General features: G+C 44.7%; 2 protein-coding genes across 4 annotated transcripts in view; one reads left to right on the top strand and one right to left on the bottom strand.

Moving 5' to 3' along the window:
• The first annotated feature begins 234 nt into the window (after nt 1-234).
• Nucleotides 235-5,135, top strand: yars (tyrosyl-tRNA synthetase). Its single transcript, XM_022747112.1, has 14 exons — nt 235-324; nt 917-990; nt 1,106-1,252; nt 1,360-1,535; nt 1,654-1,783; nt 1,877-1,957; nt 2,345-2,437; nt 2,538-2,673; nt 2,783-2,868; nt 2,993-3,128; nt 3,289-3,401; nt 3,549-3,742; nt 3,844-3,985; nt 4,281-5,135. Exons 2-14 carry the CDS (start codon nt 934-936, stop codon nt 4,389-4,391), a joined length of 1,602 nt encoding a protein of 533 aa, XP_022602833.1. The 5' UTR covers nt 235-324; nt 917-933; the 3' UTR covers nt 4,392-5,135.
• A 418-nt stretch (nt 5,136-5,553) lies between these two features.
• Nucleotides 5,554-15,003, bottom strand: part of LOC111223085 (uncharacterized protein KIAA1522 homolog) — a 32,635-nt gene continuing 23,185 nt past the window's right edge. For 2 of the 3 annotated variants that reach the window (XM_022747109.1, XM_022747111.1), the window contains exons 2-9: nt 12,511-12,669; nt 12,170-12,213; nt 11,872-12,010; nt 11,209-11,316; nt 10,949-11,115; nt 10,632-10,835; nt 6,977-10,508; nt 5,554-6,495 (exon numbers count right to left, since the gene is read on the bottom strand). In XM_022747109.1, the coding sequence (XP_022602830.1) occupies nt 6,455-6,495; nt 6,977-10,508; nt 10,632-10,835; nt 10,949-11,115; nt 11,209-11,316; nt 11,872-12,010; nt 12,170-12,213; nt 12,511-12,669 (4,394 nt within the window). In that variant the 3' untranslated portion in view covers nt 5,554-6,454. The remainder of the gene's footprint in view (nt 6,496-6,976; nt 10,509-10,631; nt 10,836-10,948; nt 11,116-11,208; nt 11,317-11,871; nt 12,011-12,169; nt 12,214-12,510; nt 12,670-15,003) is intronic. The other variant, XM_022747110.1, reaches the window with a different exon arrangement.

The raw sequence follows: 15,003 nt of genomic DNA on the forward strand, positions 1-15,003 counted from the left end.
CTAACATTATTTTTCTTCTAATATTTTGTCAGTTTATCTTGTCCTATGCACCTGACGCACCGATCACACTCACTGCAATTACCTGACATTGTCATCTATGCCTGCCAGCTGTAGAAAACATTATTTCAGTAAATATTGTAATTCCAATGGAAGCAGAACCTCGCAATCGTGTGCTCTGTAATCTACACTCGATTGCTTTCCCCTGGAGTCTACAGTGAGTCAGTCGATAGCAGAGCAGAGTCTGTCGCTGATGCAACCACACTGACTGGTCCACCCAGCCGGCATCTCTCACCCACGTCTCGCTGTAAGAAGTCAGGTTTTGAGGTAAGTCAGCAGGTTGTACAGTGTTGCTTTATGGTAGACTGATATCGCCGTTATATGAGATGAAAATCTAGCTATTAAACAGGTCGGAAGTCGGAAAGTGGAGCTAGATAACGTTAGCTGCACATGTTTTTTTTTGCTAGCTGGCTCGCTACATAGCCTTAGCCGGCTGGTTGATTCAGTATCAGCGTGACGTTACTCTAAGCTCCAGGTCAGTGTAACGTTAACGTCACCTTTCTCAGTGGTTAACTTACTTGGATACAACCTGTCTAATACATTTTATTAACTGTTATAGTCGTCTGGTAAATTCGGCACACAGACAACTCATTAAACTGCTGTGTCTTTTTCTTAAAACATCCAAATTTAGGACGGATCATATGCAGTTTGCTACCGCCCACCATAGCGCAGATTTAGTGAAAAGGATTTTGTGTAACGTGGGAAACAGCCAAGCCAGCTCTGAGAAATGTAACCATGTTATTTATTTGTCTGTCGCCAGGGGCAATATTAAAACCGAAATTGATTTGTCTCGACTCACATATGCTGCTGCTGCTGCTGCTGTTCACTCACAGTAACACTAGAACTGCTGTCCTCTCAGTTAGGAGTCCTTGAGCCATGGCAGATCAGCTGAGTCCTGATGAGAAGTTCGACCTCATCACTAGGAACCTCCAGGTGGGAGACACAAACAGACACACACACACACACACACACACTCTCTCTCACAGCGACTGAAGTCCATCAGTAGCTATTGGTCTCATGAATCTCTGGTTGTGTGTGTGTGTTGCAGGAGGTCCTGGGAGAGGAGAAGCTGAAGCAGGTTCTTCAGGAGAGAGAGCTGAAAGTTTACTGGGGTACAGCGACCACAGGAAAACCCCATGTCGCTTACTTTGTCCCCATGTCCAAGATAGCAGACTTCCTGAAGGCTGGATGTGAGGTGGGTACATCTCAGTGAGCGTCTTGTCTGTCAATGAGGCGTCGGTTTAATCTGTTTTGCAGGAGCTTACAGGTTTTACTTTTTGTGTCTTTTTTTCTTTTCCGCAGGTCACTATTCTGTTTGCAGACCTGCATGCCTACCTTGACAACATGAAAGCCCCCTGGGAGCTGCTGGAGCTCAGGGTGAAGTACTATGAACAGGTCATCAAGGCCATGTTGGAGAGCATTGGTGTGCCACTGGAAAAACTCAAGTTTGTCAAAGGAACGGACTACCAGCTCAGCAGGTCAGTTGGGCCGACGCTGCTCTCTGACTGTCTTGACATGTATTTGTATAACTTTATATTCCCTGAAACAGACTTGACTTAAACTAATGTTATAGCTCTTTGTTTTCATGTTTGTCAGAGAGTACACTCTGGACGTGTACCGCCTGTCCTCCATGGTGACAGAGCATGATGCTAAGAAGGCCGGAGCTGAGGTTGTTAAACAGGTGGAGCATCCTCTACTGAGTGGTCTGCTCTACCCTGGACTGCAGGTAATACCCCTGTTATTAGGTGGAGTATAAGCAGTGTTATATACTCAATGAGAGTCTGCAGCAGCAGTAAATGTGACATATCTTCGTCCTCAGGCTCTGGATGAGGAGTACCTGAAGGTGGATGCCCAGTTTGGAGGAGTTGACCAGAGGAAGATTTTCACCCTGGCAGAGAAGGTACCATCACCCTCCAACATTTATCTGAACTCTCCACCCTCTGTCTTCCATTCATTACTGACTCTTCATACTTCTTCTCTTTTATTTTCATCACATACCTCATCTCTCATGGAACTTGGTTAGTGTAGGTGTAGCTGGCACCACTTGTCTTCTTGTTGAACAAGTTGAACTTGTTTAAATGGAAATTTGTTTATTTTTTTAGGTTTGTTTACTTTGCTCAAGACAGAAAAATCTGACATGTTGAGATTCTCTGCAAGTCTTGACGTCATAAGGGCAAGATCTTCTGGAACAGTTTTCTGAATAAGATTTATCAAAACTAAAGCAGAGGTCCTCTTTGAATTTGAACTGATCGCTCATCTAAACTGCAGCTTTTCTTTTTTTCTCCAGTACTTGCCCTCTCTTGGCTATGCTAAACGTGCCCATCTGATGAACCCAATGGTACCAGGACTGACAGGAACCAAGATGAGCTCTTCAGAAGAAGTAAGCCTGCAGCCATATTATTTGTCAGAGGAAAAAAGTGATAAAGATTTAAGATTTGTGTGGTTTATATGATATATATTTTATCTCTTTGTGGCTGCAGGAATCAAAGATTGACCTACTGGACTCTAAAGAGGATGTGAAGAAGAAGCTGAAAAAGGCTTTCTGCGAGCCAGGAAACATCCAGAACAACGGAGTCCTCTCCTTTGTCAAATACGTCCTCTTCCCTCTGCGTGGAGGTAGAAAACTCCTCCTTTAATCTCCTACAGTCTCTTTGCCTCTGGCTTCTCTTCCACTTGTAAGAAGAATATAAAATGAGTGAATATTTGGGATCCATGTCTGTTTCAGAGTTCTGCATCAAAAGAGACCCCAAGTGGGGTGGAGATAAAGTCTACACGGGATTTGAAGAGGTGGAGAAGGACTTTGCTGAGGAGGTAATGTACAGTCTAACTGGGTTATTTGAAGAGTAAAAGCTCTTCTTAAATGATATCTCTGCAAAAATGTTTAATTTTCTCCTTATGCTCTGCTCTAATCATTGGTGATCTCTGCACTTGTTAGTCGGTCCATCCAGGAGACCTGAAGGCCTCAGTGGAAGTCGCACTAAACCAACTGCTGGATCCAATCAGAAAGAAGTTTGAGTCGCCTGAGCTCCGCAAGCTTACCAACACTGCCTACCCTAACCCTTCAAAGACAAGTGCGTGCTTAACCCACCGTCCTCATTGGGTCCTCTTCTTCTCATATGACTTCAATCCTTTCAGCCCAAATATAACAGAATGACTATCTTCGCATTAATTCGTTTGTCAGGTTGTTGCATGGGAAAACTTATCGTCATTTATGTGTGTGTGTGAAATTAGAAGCGGGAGGAAAGGGTGCCAAGGCCGGTGGAGGAGGAGGAGGAGGAGATGATGATGAGCTGGCCCCCTCCAGATTGGACATCAGAGTGGGCAAGGTCATCAGTGTGGAGAAGGTACAAGATTAAGATGTCACTTGATGCCTGATCATCTGATTGATACATAAACTGAGCTTGTCTTGAGATGTATGTGGAGACGATGCATCGATATTAAAAGCCCTCTTCCTCTGTGTTCACTGTGTTTCTTCTCTGTTCAACTTTCAGCATCCAGACGCTGATTCACTGTACCTGGAGAAGATCGACGTGGGCGAGACGGAGCCCAGGACGGTAGTCAGTGGGCTGGTGGCCTATGTTTCACAGGAGGACCTGCAGGACAGAATGGTGTTGTTGCTGTGCAATCTCAAACCCCAGAAGATGCGAGGGATCGAGTCGCAAGCCATGCTGCTGTGTGCCTCTGTGTGAGTGCCATTCATTTTCTTTTTTCCACAAAGACAAATGCAGCTTGTCCCTCAGCCTTATCTTTTAATTTCTTCACTCTCTCTGATTGGCTGATTTTTAGTGAAGGGGAGCCAAGGAGGGTGGAGCCTCTAGACCCTCCAGAGGGTTCGTCACCAGGGGAACAGGTCTTTGTGGAGGGATATGAGACAGGCAAAGCAGACGACAGACTCAACCCAAAGAAGAAGGTGTGGGAGAAACTACAGGTGCGTTTCAGTCAGATTTTACTTTCACTTAATAGAATGGAGCCATCGTTAATGTTATAAGTAACACTTATGCTTTTCCTGTTATGACAAGTCATTGTCTTTACTGAAAGAATAACACAGTAAATTCCATCAGTTCAGTTCTTAGTACAAACTTTTCAAAACATGGATTCATATGTTAATATTTATTAATATGTTTCCAAAATAGAATAATGGCATATTGGAATTTAATGATTGGTCTTTAGGGGGACGTTCTGTGTATTAGCAATGATTTTATTCTTTTTCTGTCTTCTCTCAGGTCGACCTGAAGGTCTCAGACGAGTGTGTAGCTCAGTGGAAAGACAAGCAGCTGATGACCAAACTGGGACAGATCACATGTAAAACACTGAAAGGAGGCAACATCAGTTAAATACACTCAAGCTACATTCACCACTGAAGCTGCTGCTGCCCACCACCTCAAAACAACAATACGCTCATCACCAAATTGCCATGGCGACAATGGTCAATCTTCAACTGGATGTTTTCTCGGAAAAGGACATCGATGCCAAAAGTCTCAGATGCTTTCAGACTGGCTTTGACAAATTCTGTTACCTTGCTTTGACTTCATTAGGAAAGATATATGTAATTCCTCTAAACATAAGCCACTTACAAGAAAAATTATGAAACTAATCAACCTTTGATTCTTTCGTTTATCTTTTTTGTTTACTGGGCATTGATGGTTTTACTAATGGACTTAAATGTACACATACAACAAATGTTCTGCAAATCGTAGATAGCCGGGCCTGATCAGATAAAGAAGGACTGATTGCTTGAATGTTGACGTACCAGTCGCTCATTCTTGGTTGTAGCTGATAAGGATTCTCAGGTGTTTAAAAAGGGACTTAATGTATCAGTACTTTTCCTGGGTAAAATTGCACTTGTGTTGTTTGCCTTCATGGTAAATGTCATGCCAACCTGCCAAACCTAATTAATAAGAATGGTTTTATGGGGGTTTCAGTCATCAGATGTGTGGAAAGATATATTTGCCTTGTGCTACAGGACGGTTACATTTGGGGGTAGTGTTGTACAGAAATCAATGACTGAACATTAACTGTCATAATCAAATAATACATCATATCAAATATGAAATAAATGCTGAATTTTGTGGTCTGCAGGAATGAAATGTTTGTGTTGGATGAGAGAAATGAGTAAAAACCTGAAAAAACACATGGTTACTATGGTTACGGTAAGACAGAATGCAGGAAACAGCATATTTAATACACTTAAATTTTATTTATAGAAGTAATAACTGTACATAATTCTTTATAATCATCAAAACGTAGATTTTCGACCCATTACAAAGAGTCGGTATAATTCACTCACTGATGATTTTGCTGGGGGAAAGCATTTTGTGCAAATAGAGATGAGCTTGATTTTTTTCCATCAAAGATTTAGATAGAGAACATTTAATAAAAACACTGACCTCACACTAAGTCTACTCCAGTGTATCAATCATCCAGGGCCAATCTTCACATCCATAGCCCGAAAAGTGGTTTTCAGATGAAATAGATTCTTAAATATTTCATATTTGGTAGGAAAAGGTGACTGACAGTGCTACGAGTGGAAACAATCACACATAAATAAATAGGATACTTTTGTTACTGTTTCCTAAAAAGGTTTCATACAATGTGTTGGATTGACCCTTACTATATCCAAGAAATGGATTATGTATAGGCATCTAATTGACATTTTAGCTGTTGCTGTAATCAGATGCTTTTGTGTTAAGTCTTCATGGTTTATCATCTGTAACTTTACAAACATGCTTCTGTCTTAACTGACAAAAAAAAAAATCTCTCTCATTCTTGTAAGTATGCAGCATCCCTTTTTTTTCAAATACTATTTCAGATCTGTCTATCCACACAGTGATGAGCCAGGAGTAAAAAATCAGTGTCGTGCTTTTACTCAGATCTTAAAGCAAAGACGGTGATAAAAATGCAGATTCGTCCTGTAGTGGATGCTATTGTCAGCCTTTTCCAACAACTGCTTAAATCCCCATCAAAATTATGTATTATATTACAACAGGGAAAAAAAAACACAAACTTCTGTACAGAAATGCTTTGTTTCACACTCTGAGCTGCAGTGACCACTACCTAATTCAACCTCTAGGAGGCGATCTCACACAAGCCAAATATTTACACTTGAGCCAATGTACACCATTTCATCCTGAGGGGCCTTAATAAGAGATAAACTATCGCTTAGAAAAATACTCCAGAATAAAGCTATCATAAGAAATTGGGAGCGCCACATTTTTTGCATAAATATGTAGGAAGGCCATTAACAGGCTAAGGCTTTTGGAGAAGACTTAACACACAACAACACTCAGATAGTTGAGCTTATTGTCTCTCAGTAATGTCAGTATCTGCTGTGAGTTGTCCTTTTACTTTGCTTCTGGCATGAGTATGGTTCTCATTTCATCATCACTGCAAAACTCTTTCAAAACAGCGTTTCAATTGTGTCTGCTGTCACTCTCGTAGCTGGAGGAGGAAGAAAAGAGGATGTTAGACATTATGGCATTACCGTTATACAGTTACAGGAAGAAATGTAATGAGTATTCTGCTCTAATCTAATTCAGTTACTGAGACGTGATCATGAGCTTCAGGTTAAGGCTGACTGAGGCACATGCTTGCACAATTCGCTGGAAAAAAGCTGTAGGCAAGCTAGCAGAATTTATATTGTTTGTGTGGAACGGGGGGGTGTTTCCATGTATGCATGCTGGCATGGAGAGCACAAAATATGCTCTTGCTGTTTCATGGTAACGCTGGAATTTGCATTCTGTTTTTCATGACAAGAGAGTTGCAGGAGTTATTGATTAAAGCTAACCAGCCTTGAGTTTACATACTCAGCAGCAGCAGCAGCAGCAGCAGCAGCACCCTGAAACATATTGATGAAGGCAGTGCTAATCCTTCAATGATAAAGCCAGAACATCATGGTTATAAGTTATGTTGCTGCACTTACTTGTTGTCTCAGGAGGTGTTATTCCACTTGCATGTTGTACTCCTCCTATTGCTCCATTTCCCTCAACACAGTACTCCATCTTTCCTGAACAAGCAGCGTAATGCTGTGAAGGACTGATGCTGCCATGCGCTGGCTTCTTAGCCACTGGCGGAGGAACTTTGTCACACTTCACTCCACCATTGGAGAAAGCGACGGCCCTTGACTGGTCAGACACGTGCATGAGCTCGGCTGCTAAGCTTTGCTTCAAACTTGCCTGAGCTTCAGGCGAGGAGGCAGCTGCAGTCTCTATGACGACCTTCTTTGTGCTCCTGGAGAAGATAAAGCTAGCGGTAGAGGCTGGGGACTTGTGCACATCGCATCCTTCAGGTGATTTCAGAGACAGAGCTCCAGGTTCACTGACACAGCTGTAAGTGGATGATCTCACACCCAGTCTGGAGGGAAGACCATCTCTTGAAGACATGGCTGCGGTTTTCATACGTATGGCTTCCTGTAAGCGCATTGAAGGGGTGTTCAGTGTCACAGAGGATGCTTTTACTGTCTGAGGTGGAGATTTTAGAGACAGAGACTTGCGGATGGGCTTTTGTGGGATGTTTTGAGGTCCTGGGATTGAAACTGAGCAATTCTCCTGAAGTGGAGCTCCCTCGTTTGTTGGCCTGTCTTCGGAGGAAGATTTCACCTGATCTTCAGTCATGTTGACTGATCTGAGGCGAACCATCTGAAGCAGGGAGGGGGTGACAAGAGGTATGTTTGCATCCTCTTTAGGAATGGGTGCACTTTTGTGACGGGAAAGGAGTTCCTTGCTCCTGGTGTCCCGGTTTGATACACTGGGCTGCCTTCTGAAATTAACCCCATGGGTTAAATTATCTGCCGGTAGAGGGGGCGCTGCTGGGACTTTAATTGGAGTTTTGGGACTAACGGGAGGCCCACACTGATCTTCAATTTTCACAGAGTCTCGCTTTAGGAAACTGCTTGAAGGAACTAAAGCAGATATTAATACTGGGTTCTCTGCTCTTGTTATAGGGGGTAAAGGCGGTGCCTCAACTGGTGGAAGTGGGACACCGTCTGAAAGAGATGAAACATTCTCCACTGGTCTGCAAGAAATCTCATCAGCAGTGTTAGCTTTGGAAACTTGCACAGCCTCCTCTGGTTTGTTGTCATTTACTACCAATTGTGGAACAGCACTGGGCAAATCTGGATTTTGTTCCTGTATAGATGTCACAGCTTCACTTGGGTCCTTAATTGTCCCTCCAACTTCCTGTACAGCCACAGTATGCTCATTAAGGTCATCCAGCTGTTTGACACAACTGTCCATCACATCTGGCACCGCATCTGTTACAAATGGTGGCGGAGGAGGAGGAAAGTCGACCTCATCCCCTCCATCAAAGACTGAGTCCCCTTCCAAAGGAGGTGGAGGAGGTGGCCAGCAAGACTCGACAAAGTGAGTCTCCTCCTGTACCCTCTGTAATTCATCCGGTGGCATAGACACTGAAGAGGGAGGTGTCTTTCTTGAGGGAGGAGGTGTAGGGTGGTATGGCGGGGGAGGGGTAGGAGGCGGGGAGATCTTATTAATTTTGGGGACTTCTACAGAAAGTGTGTGCATGGATGGGACCTCACCTCTGTCCGTCTCATTCTCGCTCTTATCAACTAAAGCCGTAACCCCATCCTGTGAAGAGGTCGTATGGTTCTCAACAACTATACGAACTTCTGGCGTAGCACTGCCACTCATGTCCTTTTGCTGAATCTCTACTGACTGCTCTGTTAATTTCAGTTCCTCTCTGTGCAGTACGTTCGTGGGTTTCTTCATCACAGGAGGGGGTTCTTTCTTTGGAGTTGTCTCTTGATTCTTGGGGCCCTTCAGTACAGGGCTACTACTCTGCTCTTGTCTCTGAACATCTGCACTTGCTTCCACTCCCTTTGTTTCGGTACCTGCATGTTCCTTGTTCTCTCCCTCCTTGTGGACATCTTCAGGATCTGTTGCTAACAATGTCTCAAGCTTTGCTTTGCTTTCTGACAATTCTAAGACGGGTTTGTCGATCTGTTTTTCATCTAAAACTTGCACTTCCTTTCTGGCTTTAGTCTGGGTTCCTGCCTGTTTAACTGTGCCGTCCTGTATCTGTGTGGGTTTGTGAGTTTCTTTGCTGACATTGGGGCAGGGCCCACACAGGAGCTCAAAGGTGCGTCTGTTGTGGACCCATGTCTCTGGAGGAGGAGGACATGGTGCTTTGACCTTGGGAGGGGGTGGGATGTTCAACAGCTCTCTGATTTCTACTCTCAAAGTTGATGAATTGTTATTTGGTGTGAATTCAGTTGGAGTAACAGTGGGTGGAGTTTCCTGTGGAGGCAGGCTGGGGCTACATGTGGGAACATCTGGATTGACAGGCTCAGATGTACCTGATGATAGAGAGGTAAGAGAGGAGGAAGGAGAAGCTGCTGAGGATGAGGCCCGAGACACTGATCTCTCTGGTTTGACCGGTTTCTTCTTCTGTTTTTCTGGGGAGGTTGGGGAGATACCTTTAGGGGAAAGTGTTGGAGTTCCACTCTGGCTGGAGTAGCCACTGGAGGGGGACATGGTCCGTTCAAATTTCCCCCCTTCTGAGGGAGTTTTCTGTGGGGAGGAGCTGCTGGATTCTGACTGGGCCTCTGGTGGCCCTCCAGCCTCTTTGGAAGAAGTCTTTGTGGGGCTCAGAGGACCTGAGGAAACATCTGGAGAGCTGGATCTAGTAGAGTTTGATACAGGGGTAGGGACCTTATTAGTATCTTCAGTGACCAACTTAATCTCATCCTTAGCTGCAGCTGTATTTTCTGTACCAGTTTCCACCTCTCCAGACACAGAGTCATTAAGATCTTTGCTTTCCACCAGAACCCTGGCGTTACTCCTGAACTTGTTACTATGGAGAGAGTTTGTTCTCCGTGGAGGTGCTGGAGGTTGTTTGGTCTTCATGATTGAGAGACTTCGAATGAAGTTGCGCTTGTTCTTTGCATCCTCCCCAGCAGTCACTGACCCTGACTCACCAGACTCAGATCCTTGACCTGTAACAAGATGTTCACTTTTACTGTTAGGGCTGCTAATCCCGCAAACTGAGATACGTAGACTGACAAGGTCTTGATCTCCACCAGCGTGCTCTTGCTGGCTTTCCTGTCCATTGAGACCCACTCTCTGGGAATTACCACTGTGTCTGCTCCCCTTAGAGGATACAGGGGAGGAGTTTGAAATCATGGTCTTCGAAGACTGTGACTCGCTCCAGTTTGACCCCGAAGTCGATGCGGGCATCGGTGTGGAGTCATTGCAGGAATGTTCAGTCTGGGAACCGTCACCTTCGGACCTTCTGGACAACAAAGGGCTGACTGATAAGTCCCCGGATGCCAGGCTGCTTTTGCTTACAGTGCGGACACCGCTGCCATGGTTGACACTGCTACCTCGAGTCCGGCTGCTGCGGTCAATCTCTATGACTTCAATCGAGGCTGGCAACACCGCATTAGGGATGATCGTAGACAAGTAAGTGGCCTGAGGAGATATGGACATCACTGGGCCCTAGAAAAAACAATAGGAGTTTTACAGCTAAATATCAAGAATGGTCAAGACACCATAAGTTAAGAAGAGTAACTCTTGAATTTAAGGCCATATCATTAGCTAACAGCTTGATTTTGTTCTTACCTGGGGTTCCTGGAGGAAGCTAAACATCACTGAAGGACAGAAGGAGGAGGAGGAGGTGGTCATGCCAGGTACTGCAACAGACTTGGGTCTCAGGCTGGGGGTGGGGCAGAGATGGGAGCCAAAGCCCTGGTGGTTGAGGGGCTGCTCATCCTGGTACATTGCCTGGAGGTGCTTCCTAAGCAGCTGCTCATCTCTTGATGCCTGCTTAGGAGTGGAGAGAGGACCGTTCATAAGTGACTGACAAAACACAACCCCTAGAATTTATGTTAAAACTATTCTAAATGAATTGATTCTTTTTGTTTAACCTTTAACTGTACCTCTAGCTCTGAAAGGTGCACTCTTGCTCCCTCCTTATTTGCTGTCGGAGTCCCTCCATCAACTGTGGGAATGATAACAACCCCTGATTGGCTGTCAGTGACCTGTCCATTGTGATTAGGGAGCTGTGTAGAAACAAGCGGCTGGAAGGTGGAGCTTCTGTGCAGTGCTGGAAAGACGGTGGATCACTGTCAATAACATGTTTACTACAAAGGACACATCATGTCTGCTGGTTATGCAAGGATGACATATAAAAACATACCAAGCTCTTTCTGGACCTGGTTGGGAATACCCATGATGGTGGTCCTCCTGGTCCTCTTCTTGCTCTTATCTAACCTTTTCACTGGATTCAGGGGCTTGAAAGTGGAACCTGAGAAAGCAAAAATGGTCTCATTACAGTACCTGGGTTATTTTTGCAAACAAAACACTGTATATGGCACAGGAGAAGACATAATGCATTGAAACTCAGCCTGTGGAGGACTGGATTTTCTTAAGGATTTTTGAAATATGATAAGAATACCAATCACACTTCCTGCATGTGCACACACAGAACGGCACGCTTTGCCTCCCAGCGGTGAAATGCAGAGGCAGCCGCAGTGCTGCCTTTAGATGCTTAGAACTTTTGAGTAACCGGGAAAAGCTACAGCTGAGTGTATGAGTGTGTGTGAGTGTCTGTGTGTTCATGTCAAGTCCCTCTTCCTTTGATTTCACACCGTGACTGCAGAGGCACCAAGCAGCTGGGAATGAGACGTGCATGCTAAATAAGTACTGTACATGCCTGTGACTCGTCATAAAGCAGTAAACTCGGGAACAAAACTCAAAGTGCTTTTACAAGTGCTATGATTAGCTCACATTTTTATTAGATGAATGAAATGCAGGGTGCTTCCTCTCTACTCACACAAACAGAAACAGAGCTGTTGTTTACCTTGGCGGGTGAGCACAGGTCTTGTTGACGCAGAAGAGGTTACTGTGGTATCAGTATTCCCGGTGGTGGATATCAACTCTGGATAGTCACCTCTGTCCTTGGAGCTGATATCCTGCTCTGGACAGAGGGTGTCTGAGGACTGTGGGGGATACACACACACACACACACACACACACACACACACACACACACACAGACACACACACACACACACACACACGATAATATTTAGTTAAGTGGCATTCTTGGTGTGTACGAAGCGCAGGGAAAATGATCCACAGAGGTCTGGCGGACTTACAGCAATGCTTTCATCGTCGGGGAAGTTCACTCCATTTTTGTGTTCTGTGTAAACCAAACGGACAAGGCTAAGACACAGAATCTGAATACACTCACACTCCATCCTTATTCATCTATACACAGCGTCAGTAACCAGTTATCAAAATCATAATCATAGATAAAAAAGGTGGATAAACTATAACCTTCACTTTGTGACCTTCATTGAGAAATCAGCCACCAACAAACTTAAATCAGTGTGATAGCACTGTATGGTACTACGCAACACAAATATATGTCAGTATGTGTTTATTGTATGAATGGATGTGTTTTCATATCTGTAAAAACCCACTGAATGTGTCTGACCTTCCTGCTGTAGTATCTTCAGTCCCTCCTGAGCCTCAGTGTGCAGGTCCTCCAGGTACTGAGGCCTGCTGCCCTCAATGAAGACATTCTCCTGGTGGTGCTGCGAGGTCGTGTAGTGGACCGTCAACCTCTTCTGGTCTTCATTACCCTTTGGGCCAGCTGTTGGGATGGAGGAGAAAAAAGCGGTTGGTTGACAGATTTGGTGGAGAAAACAGAGAAGAAGAAGTCGTTTCACTGACAGTCTATGCCAGGTGAACACTTTTCTCCTGCCGTGCCTCTGTACTCTTATTATTCTAACTTTAGTCTTTCCGCTGCTACTTCCGTGTCCTCTTACACCAACTCAACACACACATACTCAACAAGTGTCCATTTGCCAAAACTTTGATCAGCTTTACAGTGAATCCTCTGTGCCTCCACCTGGCGTGACTGTGTGTCCATTAATTGCTGCATCTTTGACGCAGCACACTCGTCAAATCTCATCAGCTGGGCATTTCGGTGAGCAGACGTCCAAGCCTGGGCCTCAACGGTAAACTATTTCCTGGCTAATCTCCTGCAGCATCTCTCTTCCCCGCCAGTCCCCGGGGGATTAGATAATCTGGATTGTCCGCAAAGATGCCACTGGACCCCCTGCTGCAGGACGTCCTGCGTGGGAACTGGACTGGGCTCTCCCTTCAAGGTGGCTTTACTCAATGTTAAACAACAACTAAATACAGTGGAGACTGAACAGAAAATACACTGTTAAATTTGGTACTAGTTGGACAGCAGTCAAAAGAGGCAAAGCTTGCAGGGCCAAGTGGTGCTGTGTCCCTGCCAGCTTCATCAAAACAGTGTTGGTGCAGTCAAAACTGTACAAGATTCTACGTATAACCATGTCTTGCAATGTCAAAGTGTCAAAGTATATAAAGTGTGACATAATGGGTTTCAATGTTGAGAGCATGGCCTACAGAAAATCACTCATGTAAAGTGGTTGTTTCTTTAGTCAAAGGTCAATGTGCGGTGTCCACTTTCCCTCCTTTTGTCACTTTCAACACTGTGGCTCTCAGTCTCACCTGGTTAGGTAATACTGTTCGAGTGTGGATGTACATACTGTACAAGTTTGTGTGTGTAAGGTAACAGACACTCCCACCCCTCACAGGTGAGGCAGCCCAGACACAATGCCCTCCCCTGTGTTTGTGACTGTGGGAAATCTCAGGTCATTGTGAACCTGGGACTGTGTGGAAGACTCCCCCTCAAGGAACTGAGAGCAAGTCTAAGGATCTCAACTAGACTCAGCAATTCATCACATACATTACTCACATATAAGGTGCTGTAACCAACGGTTGTGATTAATGGGACAAGTAACCCTCCCTAAGAGACCACCAGACCCCTGCAGAAGGTTTAAGGCTTTTGGTTGATTAAGACGATCGCCAGAAAATCAGTTAAGCCCTTTATCTCATTAGAGAGGACCCCCAAAGCGCATTTAACCCTAATTCTTGCGTGCCAGTGTTTGTATGTTTGTATGACACAGAGATGGAGACAGTGACTGGCACAAGAAATCTGTAAATGTTGTCACACATCTTTACACTCAAATAAAAATACATACATCCACCACCTTATGGCTTCAACAATGCAACCCAAGTTTTATAGGGTACTAAAAAACCCACCGAAATCCAGAAACCCCTCCATCAAAGCAAGAATTAATGTCATATAAACCAGCATTAATTTCCTGGCAGATTCCTCCACCTGAGTCAGCACTCACCCTTCTTCTTGAAGACAGACAGCAGAGAGTGGAGGCTCTTCCTCAAGTAGACCACCATACCTACACTAGCGCCATGGCAGATGGAAAATCAAAATACTGTGGTAAAGCAAAACAGAATCCAACAAGTCCTCTTTCTGTCACTTGTGAGAAAGAAATCAGTGTGTGTCCCGAAGAAGATCCAGACGCTCTGAAGTTCAAGGACAGAAAAATGATAAAAGAGCTTGAAAGCAGAATGGCTGGGATTGACCGTGGATGGACAGGAGTGAGAGGCTCTCTGTGTCTCACTCTGTGTCTGAGTGACTTAGGAAGGACAAGTGCACAGTAAGATCTGCTTCCAGCCAAAGCAGCCTGTCCCAGCTGCCTTATCCCCGAGTCTGATACCCTCCTCCCTCCCCCCTCTGCTCTCTCTATCTCTCTCTCTCTCTTTCCCTCTATTTTGCTTGGTCGCTCACTCTGGCTCTCTCCATTGCAATTCCCTCTCTATTGTCAAATGAAGAAACCCTCCCGCCAGCAAAACGGCTGTCAAAGTTTGGCTTTCATGAGGCATCCACCCCCACGTCTCTCAATATAGACACGTGTGAGTGTATATGCACAAACACCGCCCATGTGAACCCCCCCAGTTAAACCAGAGTGATTTTCCCTCCTTATATTTTTAAGTTTGAATATATTTCACAGAAATAAAAGATAAAAATCAGACTTAAAGTAGGTTTTCCCTTCCCTTCTTTTTTATCTCAAGACCCTTTAGATTTATCTGA

Source organism: Seriola dumerili, unplaced genomic scaffold (genome assembly GCF_002260705.1).
Source record: "Seriola dumerili isolate Sdu_G_001 unplaced genomic scaffold, Sdu_1.0 BDQW01000110.1, whole genome shotgun sequence".
Classification (NCBI taxonomy): domain Eukaryota; kingdom Metazoa; phylum Chordata; class Actinopteri; order Carangiformes; family Carangidae; genus Seriola; species Seriola dumerili.

Excerpts from the sequence above, each read along its gene's own strand:
- yars (XM_022747112.1), top strand. The coding sequence starts at position 934 with ATGGCAGATCAGCTGAGTCCTGATGAGAAGTTCGACCTCATCACTAGG. Across the intron at positions 1,253-1,359 it reads TCCTGAAGGCTGGATGTGAG|GTCACTATTCTGTTTGCAGA; the intron begins GTGGGTACATCT and ends TCTTTTCCGCAG. Across the intron at positions 2,438-2,537 it reads AGATGAGCTCTTCAGAAGAA|GAATCAAAGATTGACCTACT; the intron begins GTAAGCCTGCAG and ends TTGTGGCTGCAG.